General features: G+C 38.9%; 1 protein-coding gene across 1 annotated transcript in view; it reads right to left on the bottom strand.

The window, feature by feature from the left end:
* The window catches only part of LOC117553355 (partitioning defective 3 homolog B-like), a 268,259-nt gene that overhangs the window by 199,606 nt on the left and 44,946 nt on the right, over nt 1-23,707 (bottom strand). Inside the window, 2 exon segments of the mRNA XM_034227236.1 lie at nt 8,162-8,256; nt 14,336-14,489. Coding sequence (XP_034083127.1) covers nt 8,162-8,256; nt 14,336-14,489 — 249 coding nt within the window.

Raw genomic sequence — 23,707 nt, 5'->3', positions numbered from 1 at the left:
AAGATTTGAAAAAGGAATCAGAGAATGATGAGAAGAGAGGGATAAAGGTGAGATGAGATGAGACGGGGAACGACAGACTGCAGATACTGTAACCATATGTTTGGGGTTTGGTGGCTTGGAAATCAATTAGTCTGGCCTAGCTGCAGATGCTGTCATGTGAGCTTAATTACTAACGGGATGACAGGTAACATTAATTATCCTAACCTCTTTGTCATAACAACAGCTACTCATACATTAATTGGAAGGTCTTAATTGCATGTCTCATTTAATAACTGCACATAGAAAAAGTCTGTTTCTTTGGAAGACCAACGTGTTAATTAAAAAAAGGCCAGGACACTATGTTCCTTATCAAAGGGTAATTCAAAACCAGTAAATGAATCCAAAGAAATAAATGTGTCTCATTATTCATGTTAACCTTAAGATATTGTGTGGAAATGTATATAAGTGGCTTGTATGCTATCTATTTGAATCTGAAGACTTTCTCAAAGTTTATTTTTTAAATTAAATTAGTTTATGAACATCTTACTAGTCACCATTTACATGCACCAAAAAGGCAGCTAAAACCATATTTTTTATAAATGTGATACATGTGTATAAGTGGCTTGTACGTTATATCTTTCTGTTTGAAAAAGCATCAAATCTGTAGTCTTTCTCAAAGTTTCTTATTTATTTAAATAAAAGTATAAATATCTTACTAGTCAACCATTTATATATGTACCAAAACATGCAGCCAATACCATACTTTCAGTTAATTAGCTCAATTACTTAATATTTCTAATTCATTTAAATGGATAATATTTAGGTTATTAAATAATGCACATTATTGAAAGCCTTTGCAAAAAATTAGATAAAACATGCCAATATGAATATGTTCCAAGGTTGATTTGCACGGTCAGCCAATCATTGCTTTCCCTTAATATAATTATACTTAATTAAAATGTACCAAATACATCCCAATAAAGAAGTAGGCTACTATTTATTCACGTGAAGCTCATTTGAGCTAATGATTGATGGACCAGATTCTCCATTTGAAAAACTAAAACTAAAAATGTACTCATTAAATGACAAAGATGTATTTGAAATACATCAAGGACAACTGCAGGGGTAAAAATGAATACATTAGTCTACTGACCTTGGACAGCTCAATCGATACTTGTGAGCATTAGCGGCCCTCCAAAAAACTGGAGGGTCGAGAAGCCCAATTTCCATTTTAACTCAATGATGGATAATCCTACCTTGAATAACTATGCTTATAATGAATGAGTCTCCTCGGTCCAATCTAATAATTGCTAAAAGCGGATAAAAAAAGAGTGAACTATTAGTGATATTACTAATTACTGAATAACCAATCAGGCTAAGTGTTCACTGAAAACGCTTATAGAGTGAGTATGATGAATTATTAGAAATTCATGCTTGAAAGTTGCTGCTTATGCGATTGTTGTGCATGGTGTGCGTGTGCATGTGTGTGTGTGTGTGTGTGTGTGTGTGCATGTGTGTGTGTGTGTGCGTGTGCATGTGTGTGTGCATGGTGTGCATGTGTGTGTGTGTGTGTGTGTGTGTGTGTGTGCATGTGTGTGTGTGCAAGTGATAAACCTAAGGTAATTCATCTTAAATACTTAAGTGAGCCTGCGTTTTGATAAATACCATATCATAGGGCCAGAGGTCTGAACAGTAAACCAAGAAATATTTGGAATGCTATTAAACAAGTTTAGTTCATTTGTATTGAAAAATAACCTATTTACATGACAAACGTTTTTACAGTTTATCTGATTAAGAACGAACTAGACACTGACATTAGGACATGTTCTGCCGTTGATCATTTATATATTTGTTTGTATTTTTATTTATTTTTTCAATGATAATAAAGACCATTTCATAAGCAGCATTTACTTCTGCCAGAACGTATTGGTGTGATTTGGATAGAGTTCCTGTTGTGTTACTTCACTATTTAGTACCAGTCAGATTTAGTTAAGAACTTCTCCAAACATAGGCTAAGCAAAAAGAAAAGAGGAAGGTGGGACCTAGAAGAGCAGACACATTCACACAGGAAACCATGCCTACTGTATGTGCACATGTGCATGCCATTTACGGTAACTGTATGGCAGTATCTTGCCAATAGACACATTTCTACCATCAAACGGTTTATACCTTCAAGTTGCCTAACAACACACATGCTGACGACTACTCGCAAGTGCACAAAAACTATGTGTAGCATGATAAATAAGTCCTGTACTGCCTTATTAACCCCAGGAGTATTCTGGGTAAGAACAAATACTCCCAGCCTGATTAACACGCAGGAAATAACCTATGTGTGTCCGTGTGTGTGTGTGTGTGTGTCCGTGTGTGTGTGTGTGTGTGTGTGTGTGTGTGTGTGTGTGTGTGTGTGTGTGTGTGTGTGTGTGTGTGTGTGTGTGTGTGATGCAAGCCAGAAGAAAAAAGGTAGTCATTGTTTGGCCCTCTATACTTATTTGTGTGGCATTTAGAACAAAAAACTGCCCCAGTAAATCTCACTGGATTGAAATTAAATAAAGAGAGGGGACAGAGAGTAGGAGAAGAGACTGAGAGATAAGAAAGACAGAGAATTGCTGCAAGAAGAGTACTTTATTTCTCTCATCGCTCTCACCGAAAGGCCAAGGGACAATTTGAACAATTACCCAGAGCCATTACCTCCATTTGAAGAGGGCTGTGAGTGAGAGTCGAAGAATAAGGTCTATTTTTAAGTATCAAATTAGAAAAGATCGAAGGAAACTGCATCATTTTAGTATTTTGTTGCCATCTAAATATATATTTTTATTTTTGCATTTGTCGGAAAATATTGACGTCCATATATAGATTCCTTTTTGACTATATTTTGGATAATATGCCTACATTTATCGAATTGGTCGAGGTTAACATTTACTGTTAGGGGGTATAAGTCACTCTAAAGACAGCTGGGTTCTGAACAACTCGAATGTAAGCTATGAACATGTAGCTACAATAGTGGAAATGGTATTGCATAATATCTTCTGGCAGACACATTTCAACCGTCTAACGGCAATAGATTGTTTTAGTGTTGATAGGGCTGATTCCTAACTAACCATGCTTTTAAATTAGTGTTTTGTTCTTGAATTGTAGCTGAATCGGTTGGCTGTCAGCCTTGAAGCCTCTCTTTTGTGTCTGATTTGTTTTAATTACATTTAAATGAATATCCTTGAGTTCATTTAGCTATTTCTTCACAAGGCACCAACATCCGAATAGGCCGAAAACAGCAAAGGCCACAAACAAGTCCAGTCTTCCACTGGAATTACATTGGATTTGTCTTTGCTACTTTCTCAGTGTAAACTGAGAAAGTGGGGGAACCTGAGGAGGTAGCATGAACTGTAATAAAGGGAGACAGGGGTCACGCATTCTCTCACGCAGTAGCACCAAAATATGAAGCACACAGACACACAATCAGTTTGGACAAGCCTACTATGTAATTGAAACTGTGCAATATTTCATATTGACAGCCATAGGAGTGATGGCGTGCAGTGAAAACAGAGCTAAGATGTAAGGAGCGGAATGTGGGCTCAGAACGACATGATCTACATTCCTGAGCTTTGGATTACATTTCAGCGGGTAAATTAAAGTAAATAGATTAGTGTTTCATTGCTGCTTAACAGCGTTTCATGTTGCTATAGGTTGCATATCAGAACAGAGGACAATGTTGTGCTTCAATTTGCGTACTTCTGTACTTATATGTGCTCATTTCCAATGCGAAATATGGCAATAGTTCACTTTAAATACCTGAATGGTGCCCTTATAAACCCTTATAAGCCAATATATATAAGTTATTTTTATTGGGTTAATTTAGCAGTCTGTAATGACTTGCTACCGCACGACTTGGTAACACAGCTAGCTAACAGTGGAGATTGTGTGTCTTCCTGTCAGAGCACAGCACATGTTTGAGATTCACAGTGTACAACATACAGTGTATTAAGGGAAGTGTCCAATGTTAGCAACAGCACAGGTCTTTTTCTGTTGGATCATCATAGCTTTTTAGTCTTAAGCATAGTCATGTTAGGTAAATAGTGTTGTTATTATTAAGTGCTATTAGTACCCAGTGGACCTCACTACTCCTTTAGCCTCAGTGAGGTAAAGCAGGGACACTGGACACCTCTGAGGACCAATCACATTCCCCAAAAGATCTGGAACTTGCAAACAGGTTGTTCTACGGGGAAAAGAAGGGATACAAAGAAAAGGTTGTTTGTCCAGTGAATAATCTCAAGGGTGGAGGGCTCACCACTCCAGAGTCTAATCAGGCATGGAGTATGTTTTAACCATTGAACATCAGGGAGTAGCTGTGTCCAACCACCTTTAGGGAATATGGAACTGTAGCACTATGATAACAAGTGCTCAAAGCTTCATCTCTAAGCAACCGTCATGCTGTATTATTATATGTGTTGATGTGTTCTTGTAATGAAATGACTCTGAAGTGTGACTAAATGTATGAAATGGTGTGTTAAAGAAAGGAAGAGAAGAAAATAAGTTCTTGGTTTGACCTTTTACCTATCTGGTATGGTGTAAAGGGGTGTTAACGCAAGAGAAAGAAGTGAGGCCATTGGTTCCACATAAAAAGAGGAAATAGAAGATGTAGGGGAAAAAAGATTGATTATCTTCTGTGGAAAGACGAATGGACATTGTGGATCAAGGGTTAAGCATCGAGCCTTAAGGTCAAAGTTAAAAAGCAGATGTGGAGGCTGGAAAGAATGGACGAGGACAGTTGATTGAATTATTTCGATGGAAGGAGCAGAAGCAAAAAGAAGATAATGGGGCAGTAAATTAAGAAACATTTACAACATTTGTAGTCTGTAGAGAAGGAGATAAAAGCATGACATGATTCGCCAAAGAAAAGGTAGGTTTTAGTACAAAAGGGTGAAAAATGTAAGACCAAGTTGGAAATGTTAATAAAGGAGACATGAAAAAGTGAGATCAGCAGTAAGGAGAAAGAGAGGGGGGGGAGCACATGAGAAAAGGGAAAAGGAGCAAGCACTTGCCCTCTGCCCTTTTGAGAAAGGGAGAGTAAAGATGAGAAGGGAAAGAACTGGAGAGAGTCATCCGTCTTTGTTCGAAGAGTTTGATGTGACAAAGCGTGTCTGGATTAGAAAGGACATGAAGACACTGCAGGATCTACTCCCCCCCCCCCCCCCCCCCCGACCTTTAAACACACATACTCACTACACACAGAAACACACAGAAACACGCTGCTGCCGTAGGTCAGGGTTACACTTGTGGTGAAAACGGGGGGAAAGTGACTTATTACTAGTTTAACCAATGCCAGTATGGACAGCTAATTGCATATTTAACTGGCTAGTTGAGATATTTCTTTAGGTGGCGAATTGAATTACTGTCCTATATCAATTATTCTGAATGCTTATCCGTGCAATATGACCTGTGCAATGTGTGTTCAGTATGTATGTGAGGATTTGCTAGATAAAGAATAAGGCCTGACAAAATTGAATGACAGACATGTATAACATTATGGTTGCCAAGGTTGGTCTTAAATTGAAAGGCGACTTTAATAAGCGTCTCAATGTATCAATTTTTCTGGATAAATGTGGTCATTCCAATGGGAAATACATGGTTAGGTTGTGAAGTATTAAGTATAAAAAAGACGATATCGACAATGTGGTAAGCTCTTAACATTATCATCAGGAGCATCTTGGGAGACCTACTAGAGGAAAGGCCACGGGGTCATTAAAATCAAAGTGTTTATCCCCCGGGGAGTATTAATGAGCTTAGCAGTTTCATAGTGCTCTGCCTATTAGATTACAAAGCAAAGAGAAAGCTCAAAGTCCATTATGATTCTTCAAACTAAATCAATATCTTGCAAAACCTTATGCACCTATTATGACACAATGGAAAAGTCGACCGTATCGGACTTCATGATATAAATTGCACGCCAATCAGTTGTCTTTTAGACCTCTTTAAAAAGTATTATCTTAATAATGTGAATGAAACAGTAAGTTACTGGGGCGCATTAAAGTTAACCAAATCATTTTTAAGTAGATGATGTTGTCAGTGCTTTAAATGACTGAGACACATGTTTCTCACATGTTATAGTGTCCTGTTGACACCAAAGGAAAGAGGAACGTTTTTAGGAGTTTCAGCAAAAGTGCTTGTGGGGAAAAATAATGTAATCAGTAAATGTCATTGCAATGTATCAATTAGATTCTTCTGTTCACTATGCCGGAGTGCTCACTGTGACCCAACAGAGGTGTAAGACATGGGGCACAGCAATTGTTTAAAATAATTTTTTTGAGGGGCCCACAAAATGTCATTGTTAACTGACATTATGTTAATAGTGGGACAAAAGTAGTAACAAAATAAATATCAACAGATGACACAAAAGCTTATCTATTTTGCATGAGCATAATTGACAAAAGTCATTAAAATGTTGGTCTTAACTAAAACTGTTTTTACCTAATTTAATGTCAAAACACACAAAACCTTTCTTAGATTTGTCAGTAAAAGGCAAGTGTGGACTGAATGGCTGTTATTGCGAGAAATAGTTCTCAAGCAATGTGGGACATACTGACCTGGGGCTTCATTTATAAAAGGGATATACGCAAAAAAATGGCGTACGCCAGTTTCTACGCAATGTTCGCGATTTATAAAAAACTAACTTGACGGGAAAATGTGCGGTCCTCCACGCAAACTCTAACCCATGCGTACGCACTAAGCACAACAACGGGAGAGACGAGAAACTGCGACACCGTTGGCAGAAGGAAGAATGGAGAGAAATATGTGGAAATAATACCATAAATAGAATGTTACCTCTCATTTATCATATAAGAAGAATTCATTTTCAAACATTGATTAAAGCCAATCTTAAAAGGATTAAACAAACGCCTGTTTGAGACTCCTCAGTGCACACAAAAACATAACTTGGAGAAATAAATAAATACAGATATGTTATTGAAAACCACCTCGAATATGTTGTGTTAATGTTATGAAATGTTTTCTCATAAATGATGCGGTAAGCAGGAGGACAGAATTACGTCTAAACTGACGCCGTTTTGCATTTCTATAGGTTGTAGATACGAGCATGGTTTTATATAGGCTACTAACACGTTTAATCCTTATGCCGCTTGCCAAGACTTGACAAGTCGCTCGTAAAACACAGGAGGTATGGAAACTAAGAACACAATATGTGGTCAATTGTACAGCTGATATAATACAACACATTAGTTGTATTTCCTTTAACTGGTGGATTATGGATATATAGTTGCTGATCGACAGCTGGGACACAAACCACCAAATACAAACAAATAATTCAGATCCAGTCGTCATGACTCCACTCCGGAGGGATTCCCCAATCATTTCTTAGAGTCTCTCATCAAGGGGGGGTCTCTGTCCCCGGTACAAACACACTGCCTGAGGAAGGCTGTGTATTGTTTTTGTCATGAACCTTTTTCGGACCACTTATTTATTTATGTTGGTGACGATCCGACCTCCATGCTGCTCCCCTGTTCAAACTGCATCCACCAAACAATATGATTTATCTCCACCTCCCCAAAATAACCAAAATCTGACACGGTGTGAGATGTCTTTTTTAGCTGTTCTGTCGTCATTTCCTGCGATCTTCTTCATGCAGTCAGTCAGAATGAATGAATGAATGGGCGTTTCTTTGACTATTTATAGGCAAATATGGGCGTTACGTGAAGCCCGCAGAAGCTGCACCGCATTTCGAGTCGATTGTGATTTATAAAGGCAAACCGGCGTAGGAAGTGCCGTACGCACTTTCCTCGCCGGTACGCAATGTTTGGTGAATCGGAAAATGTCGGAACATTTCTGTACCTATTTTTTTGCTTTGTACTACGTAAGCAACCTTCCCACGTGAATCCTACGCACAGCGTTATAAATGAGGCCCCTGGACATCCCACAAAATAATTACTTTAACTTACTAACAAAAAATAACTAACTAATCAGTGTGTACGCTGGTAGGCACCCCAGATAACCAAATGTGTATGCAAAAGCACTGAAAGGCAACTTTTTTAAATTGTAACAGGTGGTTTACTGAGCAGTATATAATTCACATAACAATAAAATGTACCAAACCAAAAACACTATTTGTCGGAACGATGCCAGGTCAAACTGCATGTGTCTGTGTGTCTTTTGTTTGAGGGCCTTGGGGTCTTACCATCCCGGTGGTGTCCTCACTGAGGGGGGGTTCAGAGTCTGTCGGCTGGGGGCTCAGCGCTGAGTCACTGCTGCTTCTCACCAACAGGGGGGTGTCTGTAGAAAACACAAGAAAACGCACACATCTGATATATGTAGTTTTTCTATCTATGCCTACCATTAAAGATCAATGGCAAAGTCATAATGTGTACTCTTCAGTTGTTTTTTCTCTAAAAATGACACACATCCAGATCAACAAAAGGAAGCACATTTGAGATTAGTAACAGCATTGCTCGTCTATACTTTTGCAAATGTCACCACAGCCTTACAAAAGTAGTTCCACAGCTGGGTTCAAAGTTGTTCTAAGCAGAAGCAGAGATGTATGTGTATAAAATGTTTACAGTGGATAACTAGCCAAAATGTTTAAAGCAGATGTGGTACAGTACAGCCTGTAAATCACTCCTTTCTCTCCTTCCTTTGTTTATTATCTTTTAGGAGGTATCTGCAGGAGGAATGTAAAGACTTTCCAATAACCACTCACTGAACAGCAGTTTTGTTGCAGAAAAATAACTTCAATGTATGACTTGCAACAATATTTACTACACGAAATTGTAAAATAAATTCTGCTTTAATCCATGTTACATCTGCTATATTTGTTCAAGCTGTGCTCAGTTAAAAACCAGATAAACCTGGATCTCTGTCATTCCAATATGACAGTGACTTCTTCCTGTCAGACTGTTAATGGAACAAGAGATATGATGGAAAGGAAAGAGAAAGAATAATGCAGACATATTGTGTTTTCAAGGCTTGAGAAAATCTCAACAGTAAGTCTTGCTGATACCTGCAGTGTGTGTATAAACACACATACAAACAAACACACACACACACACACACACACACACCTGCCTTAAAATTGCTAATGCTATTTTTGATGGAGTCGCAGTTCAGCTAAATTCATGTCTAATAATAATCTTTCAGATGACAAGATACAAAGCCTGAGCCGGTCCTGCCACACTTCAGAGAGTGTGTGTGCTTCTTTTTAAGAGTGTCAAAGCACGATGATGTAGGAAGAGAGAGGAGAGAAGAATGTTTTTATGTTGCTCGGTTGACAAAATAAATGTCCACTCTGTCAGTGCAGCGTGCCAGTGACATCAGTCCAAGCCAAAGTGTGTTTCAAAAAAACAAAAGAGCAAATGCCCACATTTAGTGTAGTAAACGATCCTTATAACATGTTATTAACAACATGGAAACTGCAGCTCATAGAGCACATGACTTAGAGCATGGTAGCACAATAGTTGCATTGGGGTTCATTGAGGCAGCTGCAGGTTTTTTACATTCCATGTCATTTAGCTAGTGCTTTTATCCAACGCTACTTACATAGAGTACACTTCTAAGCGGTAAAAATGCCTACAGGAGTCATTCTGGAAAGCTTCTAACCCTCCAATTGGTAGACGTCTATAACTGCCCACAGTATGTTGAACTTAATCTGTGTCTTATTTGATAAGATTTGGAACATGCTTAGATGTGACCAGCTGCAGCTCTTGGTCGGTCAAACATTTTTCTTCATAATTAATAGCGTGATATGACTGGTGGGCAGCGGACATTTAGAAAAGGATCAAAGTCCAACGAAGATGGAAAGCATGAAGCTAAAATATTCATTATGTAAATGAAGCCTAAGGGTTTTCATTACTGCTTCTTTTAATCATCCAATGTCATTACCCATGAGACATTTATGTATCCCTGACCATATCTGTTGATTACATAGTGTTATCAGAGAACTCATTCTTGAATGTTGTTTGTGGAGATGTGTGTGTTCATTAGGCCTGTAAGGAGCACATGTGTGAGAAGCTAATGTATGATGAACCCTTTCTTTAATATCCCTTCAGTGAGCACACTGGTGTTCAAGTGCCCAAATGGCCAATAAATGTCCGATGTGCAGTTCTCCGTGTGCATGTAAGTAACATATGATAGTGTCTCCTTCTCCACATCCCATCAGCACACTGCATAAAATCATCATTTAACCACAGCTGACGGATGAGGCGCACCACACTATTGCCTGTGCTTCTGCTGGAGCTTGAAGAAATAGTGAAATTGCGGGAAAAGTCAACAACGCAGAAAGCTATCCAAATAAATAACATTTATAGCTTATGATCCGTGTGTCGCACCGCCAATCCTCATATCTACCATCCCCATTCATAGGGTCCATAAATCCATATATACATTAAGACCATTGTCATGTTAGCCTCTATGGTTCCACTGGGAATTGAATGAGAAAGGTGGGGGGGTGAGGGTGGAGGGAACCTCTCTATGAGTGGACTACTCAGAACACATGCCAAATGATATTTGTAGGGTCGTATATTGATTGTCACAAAATGGACCCTAGGTGCTCTTAAGACTGGCTGGGGGTATGGATTACATCAAACCCCATATGAATGAATCTTTTTAAAGAAAGGCAATGAAAGACGGATAAATGGACAGAGGACAAAGGGATGTCAAAATGAGAAATAGATATATAAATGAAGGGACTAACAATGGAGAGGATAATAAGAGAGATACAAAGAACATTGATATATATATATAAAAATGTGGCTGGGTTCAAAATTATAGAAATGAAGGGAGATAAAAGAACAATAAATTCATTAAAAAAATTGTTAAGACAAAAAATAAAGAAGCCTTTGGATCAAATTGACTTCAATGCTATGACATATTGGTTCACTGCAACATATCACCTCCCCAGTGCTTCCCTGAAGCAGACATGTCAAGACACCAAAGCAGAAGTGGCGAAAATGTTCCACTGTATTAAGGGACATACAGTGATATCTTTCTGTCCATTTGCCTGTATCGAAGTCCGATGACCTAGTAATCCCCCATACCCCATTTGACTGCAGTAATACTACTATTCCCAGCTGAACTATATGCCATTCCTATCACAGTAAGCCATGACAGTGTGGCAGTAGGCCAGCAAGAACAATATCAGGAACCCTGAAACTGAAGAAGCCAAATGAAATGAAGATCAATGTATTGTCCTTATTTACACCTGTGCCTTTCCCACTCCGACATGTCAAAATGTATTTTGTGAAAAAAAGGCCTATATCGGGCTTTGTTTAACTCAAGCAGCTTTATTAACAAAGCATTAAATGAACTTTAGACCACATCTGAATGTATGCAAACTATTTGTCGGGTTGGGCATTAGATAGACAATATATCACAATATGTTTAAAAGCATCAGTAACGCATACACATATTGTTTTAGATTTATGTTTCTAAAAAAGTCTTAAGTGTTTTTTCTTAATTTAAAGGCTGCATTACAGTAAGTGAAATCATTTTCTGAACTTACCCAACTGTTCAAGCTGTTCGAATGATTTCTCTTTACCTAATTAGCGATTATATACACAGTGCTGATGATTATTTATCAAAAAGTATGTTTTCGTTGTTAAACGTCAATATTGCCAAGTATCGATAGAGTATTTGATTATCTCCATTTAGCCCGACCCCAAGTATTTGACAATAGGCATTACTTTTATTAACGGTAACATTTGTAGCTAAAACCATTACAGCAGCTACATAAGTCGTGTAAAGTGAACCACATGAAACAACACAGCATTCTTCTCTATCCATTGTGCTGCTGACATTGTATCATAGTTACTCTGTTTCTGATTATGTGCGTTATTGATGTCTTCCTTTATTGAAGTTTTGTGTGAACTAGTTGTTAAGAAATAAAGAAAAATAAGTGAAGGGACAGAGAGCGGAAGACAGTGAGAAGCAGAAACAATTAGTAAGGCAAACAGAGAAAGAGACTTGCAGAGACAGTGAAAGAGAAACAAGTGGTTGAGACGGGGATCGAGGCCTCAGTCTGACCTTCCCACTCTGACAGTGATAGTCTCCAGATCTCCCTTACCTCTAATCTGCCATGACAGTCACACATTAAAACTAATCTCTGCTGACAGGCGGCCATAGTGAAACAGACTAAACTTCCTGTCTTAACGGTGTCTGGATCATACAGCTTCACTCAGGAAGGTCATACAAGATGAAATGTCAATTATGTCAGAACTAGTAGTATCTGTACAAGATACACGATTGTTGTTGTCATATCTAAAGTATGTGAAATTAGATCTCATGCAAGGAGTAAAGGGCAAATGTTACTTAAGCTATGGTTTTTGATAAGCGTGGTAGTCCTTGAGCTCAACATCGTTTAAGCTAAATAAGAAATTACTATGTCATCAAAAGCGTGGAAAATAATGAAATTGGCTAATAGAATACAACCTACAAGAGATGGATGAGCATTATCACACTTCATTTGCCATATTAATGACATTTTGAAAACAACCTCGACAGATTGTGTTTAAATGTCATCTGGATGGATGGAGCAACAAAGCATATATGGAGTCTATCATTCAAAACTAAAGGGAGTGGAGTCTGTGATTAGCGCACGGCGGGTTTTGGAGAACTGTAGGTACAAGTAATCCATCACGCCATGGTTTGTTATGTTAAGGCAAAATTACATTTGGACAAGTTACTGTGACAGCTTTAAGCCCTCTCACACTAACATCTACAGTACCTCAACTGCATAAGCACTTGCCTTGACATAAGACAGAAAGAAATGAGGGGAAAGAGGGAAAGAGGAGCCAGAGAGAGGTAGGGAAAGGTCATTCAGATAGTTAACAGTAAGCAGACGCAGACATCACAGTTGGTTCTGCCGCCGCCTGACGTTACACATACACTTCCTGTCCTCTCTTCATCTGATTCTCTTTCATCCCCATCTCATTCTGCATCTCAGGGACGGTGGTGCCAACATTTGAGCTCTTGTTTTCAATCACTGTCCTGCAGAACATGGCCATCACATCCGGAGCTTTTATCTGCACTGTAATTCAAAGGTAACATCGTTCCTAATAAAACATGGTTCTTAGCTCTCAAAGGATATTTAAGAATATTTTGTACCCAGTAGAGTGGAGCAGTGGTATGTGTGTAGGCCGATGCAAGAGTTTGCATCGCAAGGGCTCCCTTGACTAAAAGCAGTTAGATTTCTCTTCTATTGGATTTTGGAATATTATAACAAATAATCTCTTACTCCGGCTTGAAGCACAAATGCAATTGCCAGATGTAAATAGCTAATGTAATGCTAGGAGTGGAACTACATCATTGGTCGCATGACTTCACGTCGACCCCTCTAAACTAAAGGTGGACTTGAGTTCGGCAAAATAACGTTTAGTAGTCTCATTTGTTAGCAACCGCTTATTTCAAAGACACGTAAAATCTTTAGACGTTCAACAGTGGGGTGTTTTTTCAGTTGACTTTAACTCAAAGGAGCCCTGAAGTGCTAAAATGCTCATTTATAATCCAGGTGTAGGATTAATACACCACTATATAAGTGGTCAAACCTGTACTTTATTATATATTAATTTAATTCTGAATTGAATGATTATAACAATATGGTGTTTTGAGACTTCACTTCTGTCCTTTTACCAACACGGCCTAGCAGGCAGCCTCCACATCTAAAGTCAGTCCCAGTGAAGCGGTTTCTCGTCTAACATCAGTTTTGACATTGCCCTCTTCATGCACTGACCTACAGATTATACCTAAAAGGTTGGAACAGATTCCCTCAAGATATCTTTTTCCTTTGAAAAAGCATTTAGACCATGTGTCAGTTACTGTAACCTTGATATTACAAAGTCCAAGAAACAGAGTTGGGATTTCTTTCATAACTTTACCTAGGTGCATGGTCTTAAGAAAAAGTCAGGAGAGGATTAAGAACACTTGTGTTGTTTTTATACTACACACTCATGGAGTGTTGATCTCTTTATCGATAGATAATGTCAGACAAAATGGTGTGATGCAATGACAAATGCCAGAACATAACTGATGGTTAGTTCATTGCTCTCTAAAGAGCAGGTATAATACATGTCAGCACATTTCTATGGCTTGGATAAATACAGTTTAATATACCAGAGAGTACAAAGGGTGACAAATATCCTGCTTTTACAACTTTGTAAAATAACATTCTTTTGCAAATACCCTTGGAAAGAACACATAGTACTAAATCAGGTTTAATACTTTAAAAGAAAGAACGGAAAGAGTTACCAAATGACAAAGCCTCACTCCTAATACTATACTATGTGCAAAGAAAAGAAAATTCCGCATGTCAAGATTAGAGTGGGGCTCTACCAAATACAGACATTAAAAAGAAAAAAGGACTCACTGGACTTGAGGACGGAGGAATTGACTTCAATCTCTCCCCCTGCGATTGGCTGGAAGACGGAGAGCTCTGATTGGTAGACATCTGGGCTCGGCGCTAACCTTGTGTTAGCCACACCCCTTTGCTGGGCTTCCTGCTCCTCATACACCGCCATCAGCTACAAGTAAAGAAGAAATACAATGTAGATGATTGTTTGTTTTATTTTATTTATTCTGTTCATCATTTTGAGCACAGCATTTAATCAGAGTGTAGCAGCAGGATATCTATTCAAATATTCCTATGTAACTCCACTCACAGTCTCTTGACTCACACTGAAAGAGAAGATACTTCTATACACTTTATCCACTGCAATTCACATATATTTCACAGTACAACGCAATACCAAAGGCAACATGAATACACAAAGACAACATCCGAACAGAGGCTAGCAGATTGGGAATAACCCTGAGCTCAATCTGACATAAATGTACCTTCATGTACTTCATTTGTTTTAAACTTGAGTTATATGTTGCCATTATCAACAGCAGTATGATTACAGTAACAGAATAAAGAAAAGCCATTTCAAAATGCCTATCTTTGGAAGCATATTACAGTAATTGACATGAAGGAAAACATGCTTAGACACGTAACGTAATGTTAAAACTATTGGCATATTTTGCATTCAGCAACAGGTGTATGATAACAGTTACAGAAGGTTAAGCTAAAGGACAACCTACACATTTCTTTTTATGATTGTAAGAAACCACAGTAAATAAAATATAACGCATTTGTTCTATTTCTTTAAATAATGCAAGAAAAAAATCCATTAAATCCTGTTGTAAATGTGTGTCTTTGTTTTATACACCATTTCTGTTACCTTGTGGATGAGGACGCTATAGAGCACGTCCAAGGAGCCCAGCATTTCTGCGACAGTGTGTGTCTACTGATTAACAGTATTTCCATTCGGGTCTGTCTCTGCGTGTGTGTGACGCGCTGCTAGTTCCAACTGTGTTATATAGCTGAATCCCTGTCTATTGAGCATTACACTGAGTCTGCGTTTAGCCTAACATAGCACAGAGCGTGTCAACAAAGTATTCTAGGGGCCTCCACGTAAAGCCTGAATAGACCTGCGAGCGTGTGTGTGTGTGTGTGTGTGTGTGTGTGTGTGTGTGTGTGTGTGTGTGTGTGTGTGTGTGTGTGTGTGTGTGTGTGTGTGTAGTGGCCAAGAGTAAAGAAAGGGGACTTTGCCAGTAAAGCCAGAGGCTTCCTGCTACACTGGAACCATCAAGTACGCAACATACAGTTATACAGACAGAAGCACACACATGCGTGCAAACAGACACAAACTGTATAAAAGTGTGTGTAGACACACACATACTGTAGATGTGAGTCACTGCACTTCGATTTTACTGGATGGCTCTTCTGCACAAGAAAGCAAAAAAAACACAACGCCGACATTATGAAAATGTAATTCTAAAGTGTAAAGTGATACCAACATTTTAAACTAAAAGATTATGTAGGAGCGAGAGCAGAGAAGTCCAGAGACTGCATCTTTTTTTTTCAAGGCCGACCTGATGATTAAAAGCAGATTGTTACTGTAAGTTTCTGCATGGGGTGTTTGATACATTAGGAACAGGAGAAGCAAAAGAAAAGGTCTTGGTCTTTCGAACTCCGTCTTGATCTTTCTCTGAAAAAAAAAAGTAATTTTCTCGCCACTTAAATGTTACTTTGTGCACCTGCAGGCCCTGTGGCACTGGTGACAGGTGGAACTGAGTGTTGAGGCACTTATTCTCAAAGGCTTCTCCTTGATCTGCTGTGGCTTGGATTGTACCTCGTTTTGATTTGGCTTTGGACCAAAGCATTCAGCTAATTCAATTGTAAATGTAACAGGAAAAGCTAAATAGTGAAACTTAACTTCAAGCTTTACTTAACCGTGTGTGTTTTACGGTAGATAAACATACTTTGTGTGTGCCCTTTCTATTCCAGGCACACAGCAGAATAATATCGAGTTATACAATATCGCACCTTTCTTTTCCCCTCCCCATCCATATCTCACTATTCTGCACCAACGTCTCTCACACATTCATGTTCTGTCACATTCCCAGTTTCCATCTAACACACACTGTAGGAGCCAAAATGCTTGTTTTTGCCTTACTTATTATTTGTATTATTATCTTGTATTTCTGTTTGCATCGCGTTTAATTCTTATTGTTTATCACTTCCGGCAATGGTCACGTGGATGTGGTTTATTGGTATTTAGTCACCTGTTGGATGCCGGTTGGGAGGATATGATGTAGGAAGAGGGTGAATTTGCTCCGATACTTTCTGTTGACCGTCAGCTCTGGAGTTGCATATTGTTTGTTTTCATCTTTATTAAACACCATGGACTACAAATGACTACGGACTCTTACATGGAACGCGTCACAGCAAAGAGCACTTGTTATCCTCTCAGCAGCTAACTCATAGGGAGTCATTGCCGCTACACACATCTTTCTCATCGTCTATCTTCATAATGAACAATCATCTGACTTTTGCTTTTCCTTGAAACTTGCTTGTTGTAAGGTGCATCTTTTTATGTTTCCTCAATATCCATTCCCCATTTCTGTTTTTAAAGTTCATCTATTTACATTTCATCACTTAAATTACACCTTCTGTCCAAGTGTAAAACCTTTCTTTGGTTGTGTTACCATAAGTGACTTCATTTAAAGACAAATAGATCGTATTTGTCCCTTTCTGTCAGGCTGCTTGTTGCAAAGTATTGTCCAATAACTCCATGGATCAACCTTTTATAAAAACATTAAGTCTCGAGTTCTATCATTTGAACAGCCAAATACTAATTGATGAAGTTTGGGGAACAGGGTCCCAGGATTCAATAAGGTTGGTCTGAACCAGTCAATCCTTAAGAGGACATATTCGGCACCTCTTTTCACCCTCTGTCTGAAACCAGAGCCCAGTCTGCTGATTGGTTAGCTGGCCGGCTCTGTTGTGATTGGTCAACTACTATGAGATGTCCCGCCCATTAGCCTATTACGTAAAATGTGTGATCGTAGCAAATAGAAGAGTGGGTGTTACATAATGATGTCACTATGTTACGGAAGAAAACAAAAGAGCCTAATGGAGGCATTTCAGGCAGGGGGGGGGTGAGTGGGAGAGACACTCCCTCTGGAGGTAACTTTGGGATTTGAGACTTTGCAGACCATTTAGATGCACAACATCCTATAAAACAGACTGGAGGAAAGAGAAAAGCATAATAGATTCAAGATTCAGAGGTTTATTGTCATATCGAATACACAACTACGGTGTAGTATGTAACGAATAGGGCACCTTTATATTAAACGCTGAGATAATCACAGGTCAAAAGTAAATAAAAGGGTCTTAATAAATATAAATATTGTTTTATTGATTGTATTGTTATGTTAAATGTCTTGAAAATACATATATTTAATTTTAAAAAGTATCGCTACATTGTTATCCAGTTCCAGTAAATCTGCCTGTTTAAGAGAGTAGAACAAGACTAATAGCTTCCAGATAAACACAGAGGGAGAGTCTTAAAAAAGAACATCTGAAAGAATGACAGGAAGAAAAATGGGTAGACAAATTCAACATAGCCCTGCTGAGTTTCTTTAAAAGCCAAGGTGGAAAGACAGCCAGACGATGAGAGATTAAGACTTTGCTTCTGTTCTCTTCGACAGGGGACTCAAAGACCTGCCAAACAAAATGACACCACGTAGAGGGAGAGAGTGGTGGGAGAGACGCAGAAGGTGAGTCGGCTTAGAGAGAAAGTACAGAGAGAAATGGACGTTGAGAATGTGAGAGACAGAAGCTTATAATGATTATAATGAGGAACTGACAGGTGTGCTCTACTGTAAAAACCTTCAGGATGTCAGAGAGTAAGAGCAAAAAGAAAACCTGAAGCTCGAGATTTGCTGAGAGTGTCACCGTGTCAAGTGTGAGTGCAGTGATGTGTCCATTTTCTGCAAAAATGAAAAGTGACATGGTGCCAACTCTGAATCTGTTCCTCTTATCCACAACCTTTCTTCCCCCTAAAGGCTATTGCTTTATTGTAACAGATGTTTCCAGGTTTGTTACACACTGGGTGTTTTCAGCCTTTAAGTAATAAGCAAATTGCTTCTTTAAGCAATCAAGAAATGCTATGGGTGTGCGTCACGCTGTTATATATGACATTCAATCTTCTCATCAACAACTTCTCATCAACAACTTTTGACAGACTTAAAGATAAAGATGCTAGTAACTTCTGATTATGTTCTGTTATTTTTTGTTTCAGCTATCAAAACACATATTTTACTTTGATCGGGTTGCTGACAACATCCTGTAGAAATGCCTTCATCCAGCTTGAATACTCAAAAATGCAGCTGAAGGAGTAATAAGACTTCATTTTGTCTTCATTTGGGTTCTGGGAGAACTGGAGAACTGAAAAACAGACTGAATATCAAATTGTGGTTGGTTGTGTGTGTGATGTTTTTATTATTTTTTAAGGGGATTTAAAAGGTCATGTTCGACCACAAATGGCAATGCAATAGCTAATGTAGCTTGAGGACACTTCAATTGTATAAATAGCCAACTTCACTACACTACTCTTATAGACCAATGAGTCCAATTTAGGGCCAAATTAGCACATTTTCGCAAAAGTACAATAGTGTCCATTACCAATACCTGGTTGTCAACTATACAATAATTGATTCCAGCTTTATTTAAGTCACACATAGAAACCCTGGGGTTGAACACTAAAGCTAGCCAAATCTTTCCTCATTGAGCCTGAGCCCTTTCCATTAGGCCCTTTTCCATTTATCATTACCGTTTGGTCAATACAAGGTTTTTCCAGGTCACCTAGGACAAAGTGGAGGCTACGGTGAGGTCATATGGTAGAGGTAAAGTCTATATGTGTTGAACTACCTGACCTGTAAGCAAGGATCAATCAAAGGCCTGACCCAATTGGCCAAAATCAAACACTTACAACCAGACACCAATACACCAATATGTGTCAAAATGTGTGAATTCGAAATCTTCGCCACACTTAACCTCAGGACCCTCGCAAGAAGCTTGTAAAATGGCCATCACAAATAGGAAAGAAAGATTTATGTGTAAGAACATGTGACTTATTGATATTGTTTTGGGGGAAGGTTATCAGGTTAATGAAAGAACTGGAGCTTAAGAAATATTGAAAGCCTAAAGCTGCCTTCATGATACGCAATTTGCTATTGGCTCAGCACGAGGTAGGGCGCAAAGCTGTGTTTTGAAAACAGTTAGTTCTCATTTTATAGGTGACCTCCCCTGTTAACTGCAACACTTCATATAGTTGTTATTCACTTGGTTGTGTGTCCTTTGGTGAGCCACAATCAAGGTCAAAGTTGAAATAATTTGAGCACAGCTCTCTGCAACCATTTTGAGAGGTGTGCTATGTTGAGGGTATCCTGGTGGGACGGCACTACGCTCTCTACAGGAAAACAATGACAACGCAGAGCCATTTTGGCAATGGTCATTTGAGGGCAGCTTAACTCTATCAAGCACACTGCCCCTACATAGTCATGACCATTGACCAATCCAGACAGGGCTCAGTTAATTACTACAAAAGCTACTCAGAACAACATGAAGCAAAATAACTAGACTTTTAACTACAAAAGTATCCAAATATTTTTTTCCATGGGGCCCATAACACATGCGCACTTACATTGTCCTTAAACCCTCCGGCATCCAAACTTCTCTATCCAATGGATTAGGATATAAGTGAGTTTAGTTATTATTGGGTTTAGTCCAACAGGGACATTGATATTAGATGATTTACTTGCCCTTAACCTTTGACATTAACTGTGTATAGGTTATCATCATGTCAACTTAGTGTCGTAGTGTAGTGTGTTGTAGTGCAGTGTTGTAGTCAAGTCACCAAATTCACGAGTCCAAGTCACTCTCGAGTCACCACTCTTTGAGTCCGAGTCCAAGTCCGAGTCACCAAGGGAGAGTCGTAGTCGAGTCCGAGTCCAAGTCCGAGTCACCCAAGGAGTGTCCGAGTCGAGTCTGAGTCATCATTACCTGTGTTCGAGTCCGAGTCCAAGTCCGAGTCACCCAAGGAGTGTCCGAGTCTAGTCCGAGTCATCATTACCTGTGTTCGAGTCCGAGTCCAAGTCCGAGTCACCCAAGGAGTGTCCGAGTCGAGTCCGAGTCATCATTACCTGTGTTCGAGTCCGAGTCCAAGTCCGAGTCACCCAAGGAGTGTCCGAGTCGAGTCCGATTCCGAGTCATCATTACCTGTGTTCGAGTCCGAGTCCAAGTCACCCAAGAAGAGTCCAAGTCAAGTCCGAGTCACAAGTCTTCATGTATTAATCTTCGTGGATATATGTGTTGAAATGTAGCTGCTCCTCTACATTGCTTTTATCCTGTCATGTTTTACTAATCTGTCTATTGAACCGCTGTGAAGCCAGTTTGGCTCCAACTCTTGTAATAGGTGCTATACAAATATAAAGCTTATTACTAATATTAATATTATTATTATATATAAATAAACTATATTTAAAATGAGAAGTGATTATATTTGTATGCCAATATTTTCCTATGGTAAAGTTTTCGTTTTGCATTTTTATTTTGACAGTAATAAGATCGGGACTCTTATTTTGAAGGAACTTTTACCGGTTAAATCGGTTTACTGATAAAGATTTAGCCCCAGAAAGCACATGGCTACTTAGCATGCAAAATGACATCATTCTGCATGTTAAGTAGCCATGTGCTTTCGTGTTATCTGCTGAATCTTTATTTATTTATTTGATCACATTACTCTGATGATAGTGTTCAAGACAGCCTATATGTCTGAACTCGATCCTGAGAGTAATGTGTTACGGACCCTTCTCTTCAATATTGTTTCCACATAACGAGTATTTTGCGCTGCTCTTTTCCAATGTGGAAGCAGAATGTGTGAAAGCATACAGCACATGCGGGGTGTGTCTGAGACATCTTTTGACTGGAATAGCGGGGCCCAGTACGTGAACTCGCCTCGCAGGTGCACACGCCAGGATAGAGGACATCAGACTCCAGAGAAAATTTGCTCGAGTCCGAGTCCAAGTCGGAGCGTCAATGTACAAGTTGAGTCCGAGTCATCGTGGGGGAACAAATTCACGAGTCCAAGTCCGAGTCATCGTGCGCGAGAATTCACGAGTCCAAGTCCGAGTCGCATAAATCAGTGCGCGAGTCAAGTCACGAGTCCCGAAAATCGGCACTCGAGTACTCCATCTCTGGTCAACAGTGGATGGTTTTATCTCAGGACAGCCTTACCATGTTTCAATATATTTTTTAACAACAAAAATATAATAATTTAACTGACAACGGCACTTAGTGTTATGTTGAAGTTCAGCAACTCAGGTATAAGTAATTGACTCAAACTGAGGCCTGCTTACAGTCATAATAGTGCCCTTGATTTTATGGAGGGTAAAAGACCACAAGGTAATTATTATTATATTATTATTTGTTCTGCTCACTCGCCAATAAATAGTGATGTATCGGTGAGCTGCACATGATATACAATTAGGGGTGCAACAACTAATCGACTTAATCGATTACCAAATTAGTTGCCAACTAATTCAGTCGTCGATTAGTTGGTGACGTCATCACGTGTGTTTTACGCGCCGTTAAGCTCCAACGTTATTGGTCTTTTTATCGGTACTGGAGACATTTAAAAAATATATGTCATGTATTATTCCTACAAAAACATTATATTGCAGTCTTAGTGTCGCCAACTCGTTTCTAATATGCAAAAAGACAAACAAATGTGTCTATGATGTATTTTCGATCAGACGAGATCTCTCTCCCCGTCTGTGTGCGAGGGGGCGGGGCAGTTTACACACACCCGGCTGCTACATGCAGCAACACACTGCGGAGATGGCGGAGAGAACGCGCTCCGAGGTGGTTAAACTTTACCCGTCTCGATGTGGACAATCCTCGTTGCCAAAAGTGCAATAAGAGTTTAGCATGTAAGGGCGGTAACACGAACAATGTGTCTAAACATTTAGCAAAAGTGCACCGCATCCAGACGGAGGAATGCACCGGGTTCGACTGTCTTTCTAGCAGCTCTGTAGCCCCATCCACGAGTAACGTTTCCACGTCAGGTGTTATGTATGCTAGCAGCAACACACGGAGTTAACTCAATGATACAAACATGGGTTAATGATTAGAGGTAACTGAGTTATTTATTTTGTTAAAGTTTCAGCTATTCTGTTTACAGTCTGTCATCAGATTATTTAATACGATTTGTTAAAACGTTGTTGTTTATTTTGATGTGAAATATTATTTATTTAATTTAAATAAAAAGCAATGTTAATTTTGTTCAAAATGTGTTTAGTTAATTTAATAATATATGTATTTTTGAATCAAGTATTCATCTTTATTGTCTTCATTGTTAGTTTCCACATGCCTAAAACAACCTCAAGCTAAATCTAAAAGTTGATGGCTAAATAAGAGCGTTTGAGAAATTGTGCAAGGCATAATAGTCTGAATAGTCGATTAATCGTTTCATTAATCGATAGATTAATCGATTATCAAATTAGTCGTTTGTTGCAGCCCTATATACAATAGCATGTGCATGCTCAGCATCACAATATCTGAGGGTGTGTGCAAGTGAGAGGATGGAGAAGTGCAGAGTTGGTTCCTTTTCCTTTTATTAAAATTAAAAGAGCACATAAAATTCAGATAGATTAATAGCAGTTCAGGATTTAAGTGCATAACATGGCATGAGTGCTTGCACACACACACAACCATCTCTTTTCATCATACCCTTTATAATCGGGTCGATTAGGGACTGATTGATTCGTTGGGGAGAGGATCGATAAAATGCTACAATCAGGCAAATGCATGTGTACAGTATACACGCAGCTCGCGCACTCCCTTTTTTTTTTTTATATACACACACACACACACACACACCTTTAAATATGCTTAAGCTATCTGTACGCCACTAAGCTTTGATTTCCACTCATGACCACTTACCGTAAGAAAAATCTATGATGCTCAAGCATGCTTTGGCATCTTGTGCAGTCAGCAATATCTTTAGCAATGACCACTCCATCACTAGACTTAACAACAAAAAGCAGGGGGGGAGGGATGGCTACACATGATGGCACATGTCCATTAAACTGTATGAGGAATATATTCAGAGCTGTGTTAAATCAGTACATGCTGATGTTTTGGGTGGGATACATCAGAGGGTTGAGGAAAGGTACAACTGTGTACTAAAATAACAATTATCAATTTCTCTTTGGGCAAATATGCAAATGTACAGCCAAATGTGCTATTTCAGCTTTTTGTTGCAGTGTGTTATGAAAAGGAAATGTGATTAATGAGCTGCAATAATCTGAATAAAACAATACATTCAGGATAATACATGTGTCATCCAGG

This window comes from Gymnodraco acuticeps, unplaced genomic scaffold (genome assembly GCF_902827175.1).
Source record: "Gymnodraco acuticeps unplaced genomic scaffold, fGymAcu1.1, whole genome shotgun sequence".
Lineage (NCBI taxonomy): Eukaryota > Metazoa > Chordata > Actinopteri > Perciformes > Bathydraconidae > Gymnodraco > Gymnodraco acuticeps.
This window is presented reverse-complemented; position numbering and strand designations above follow the sequence as displayed.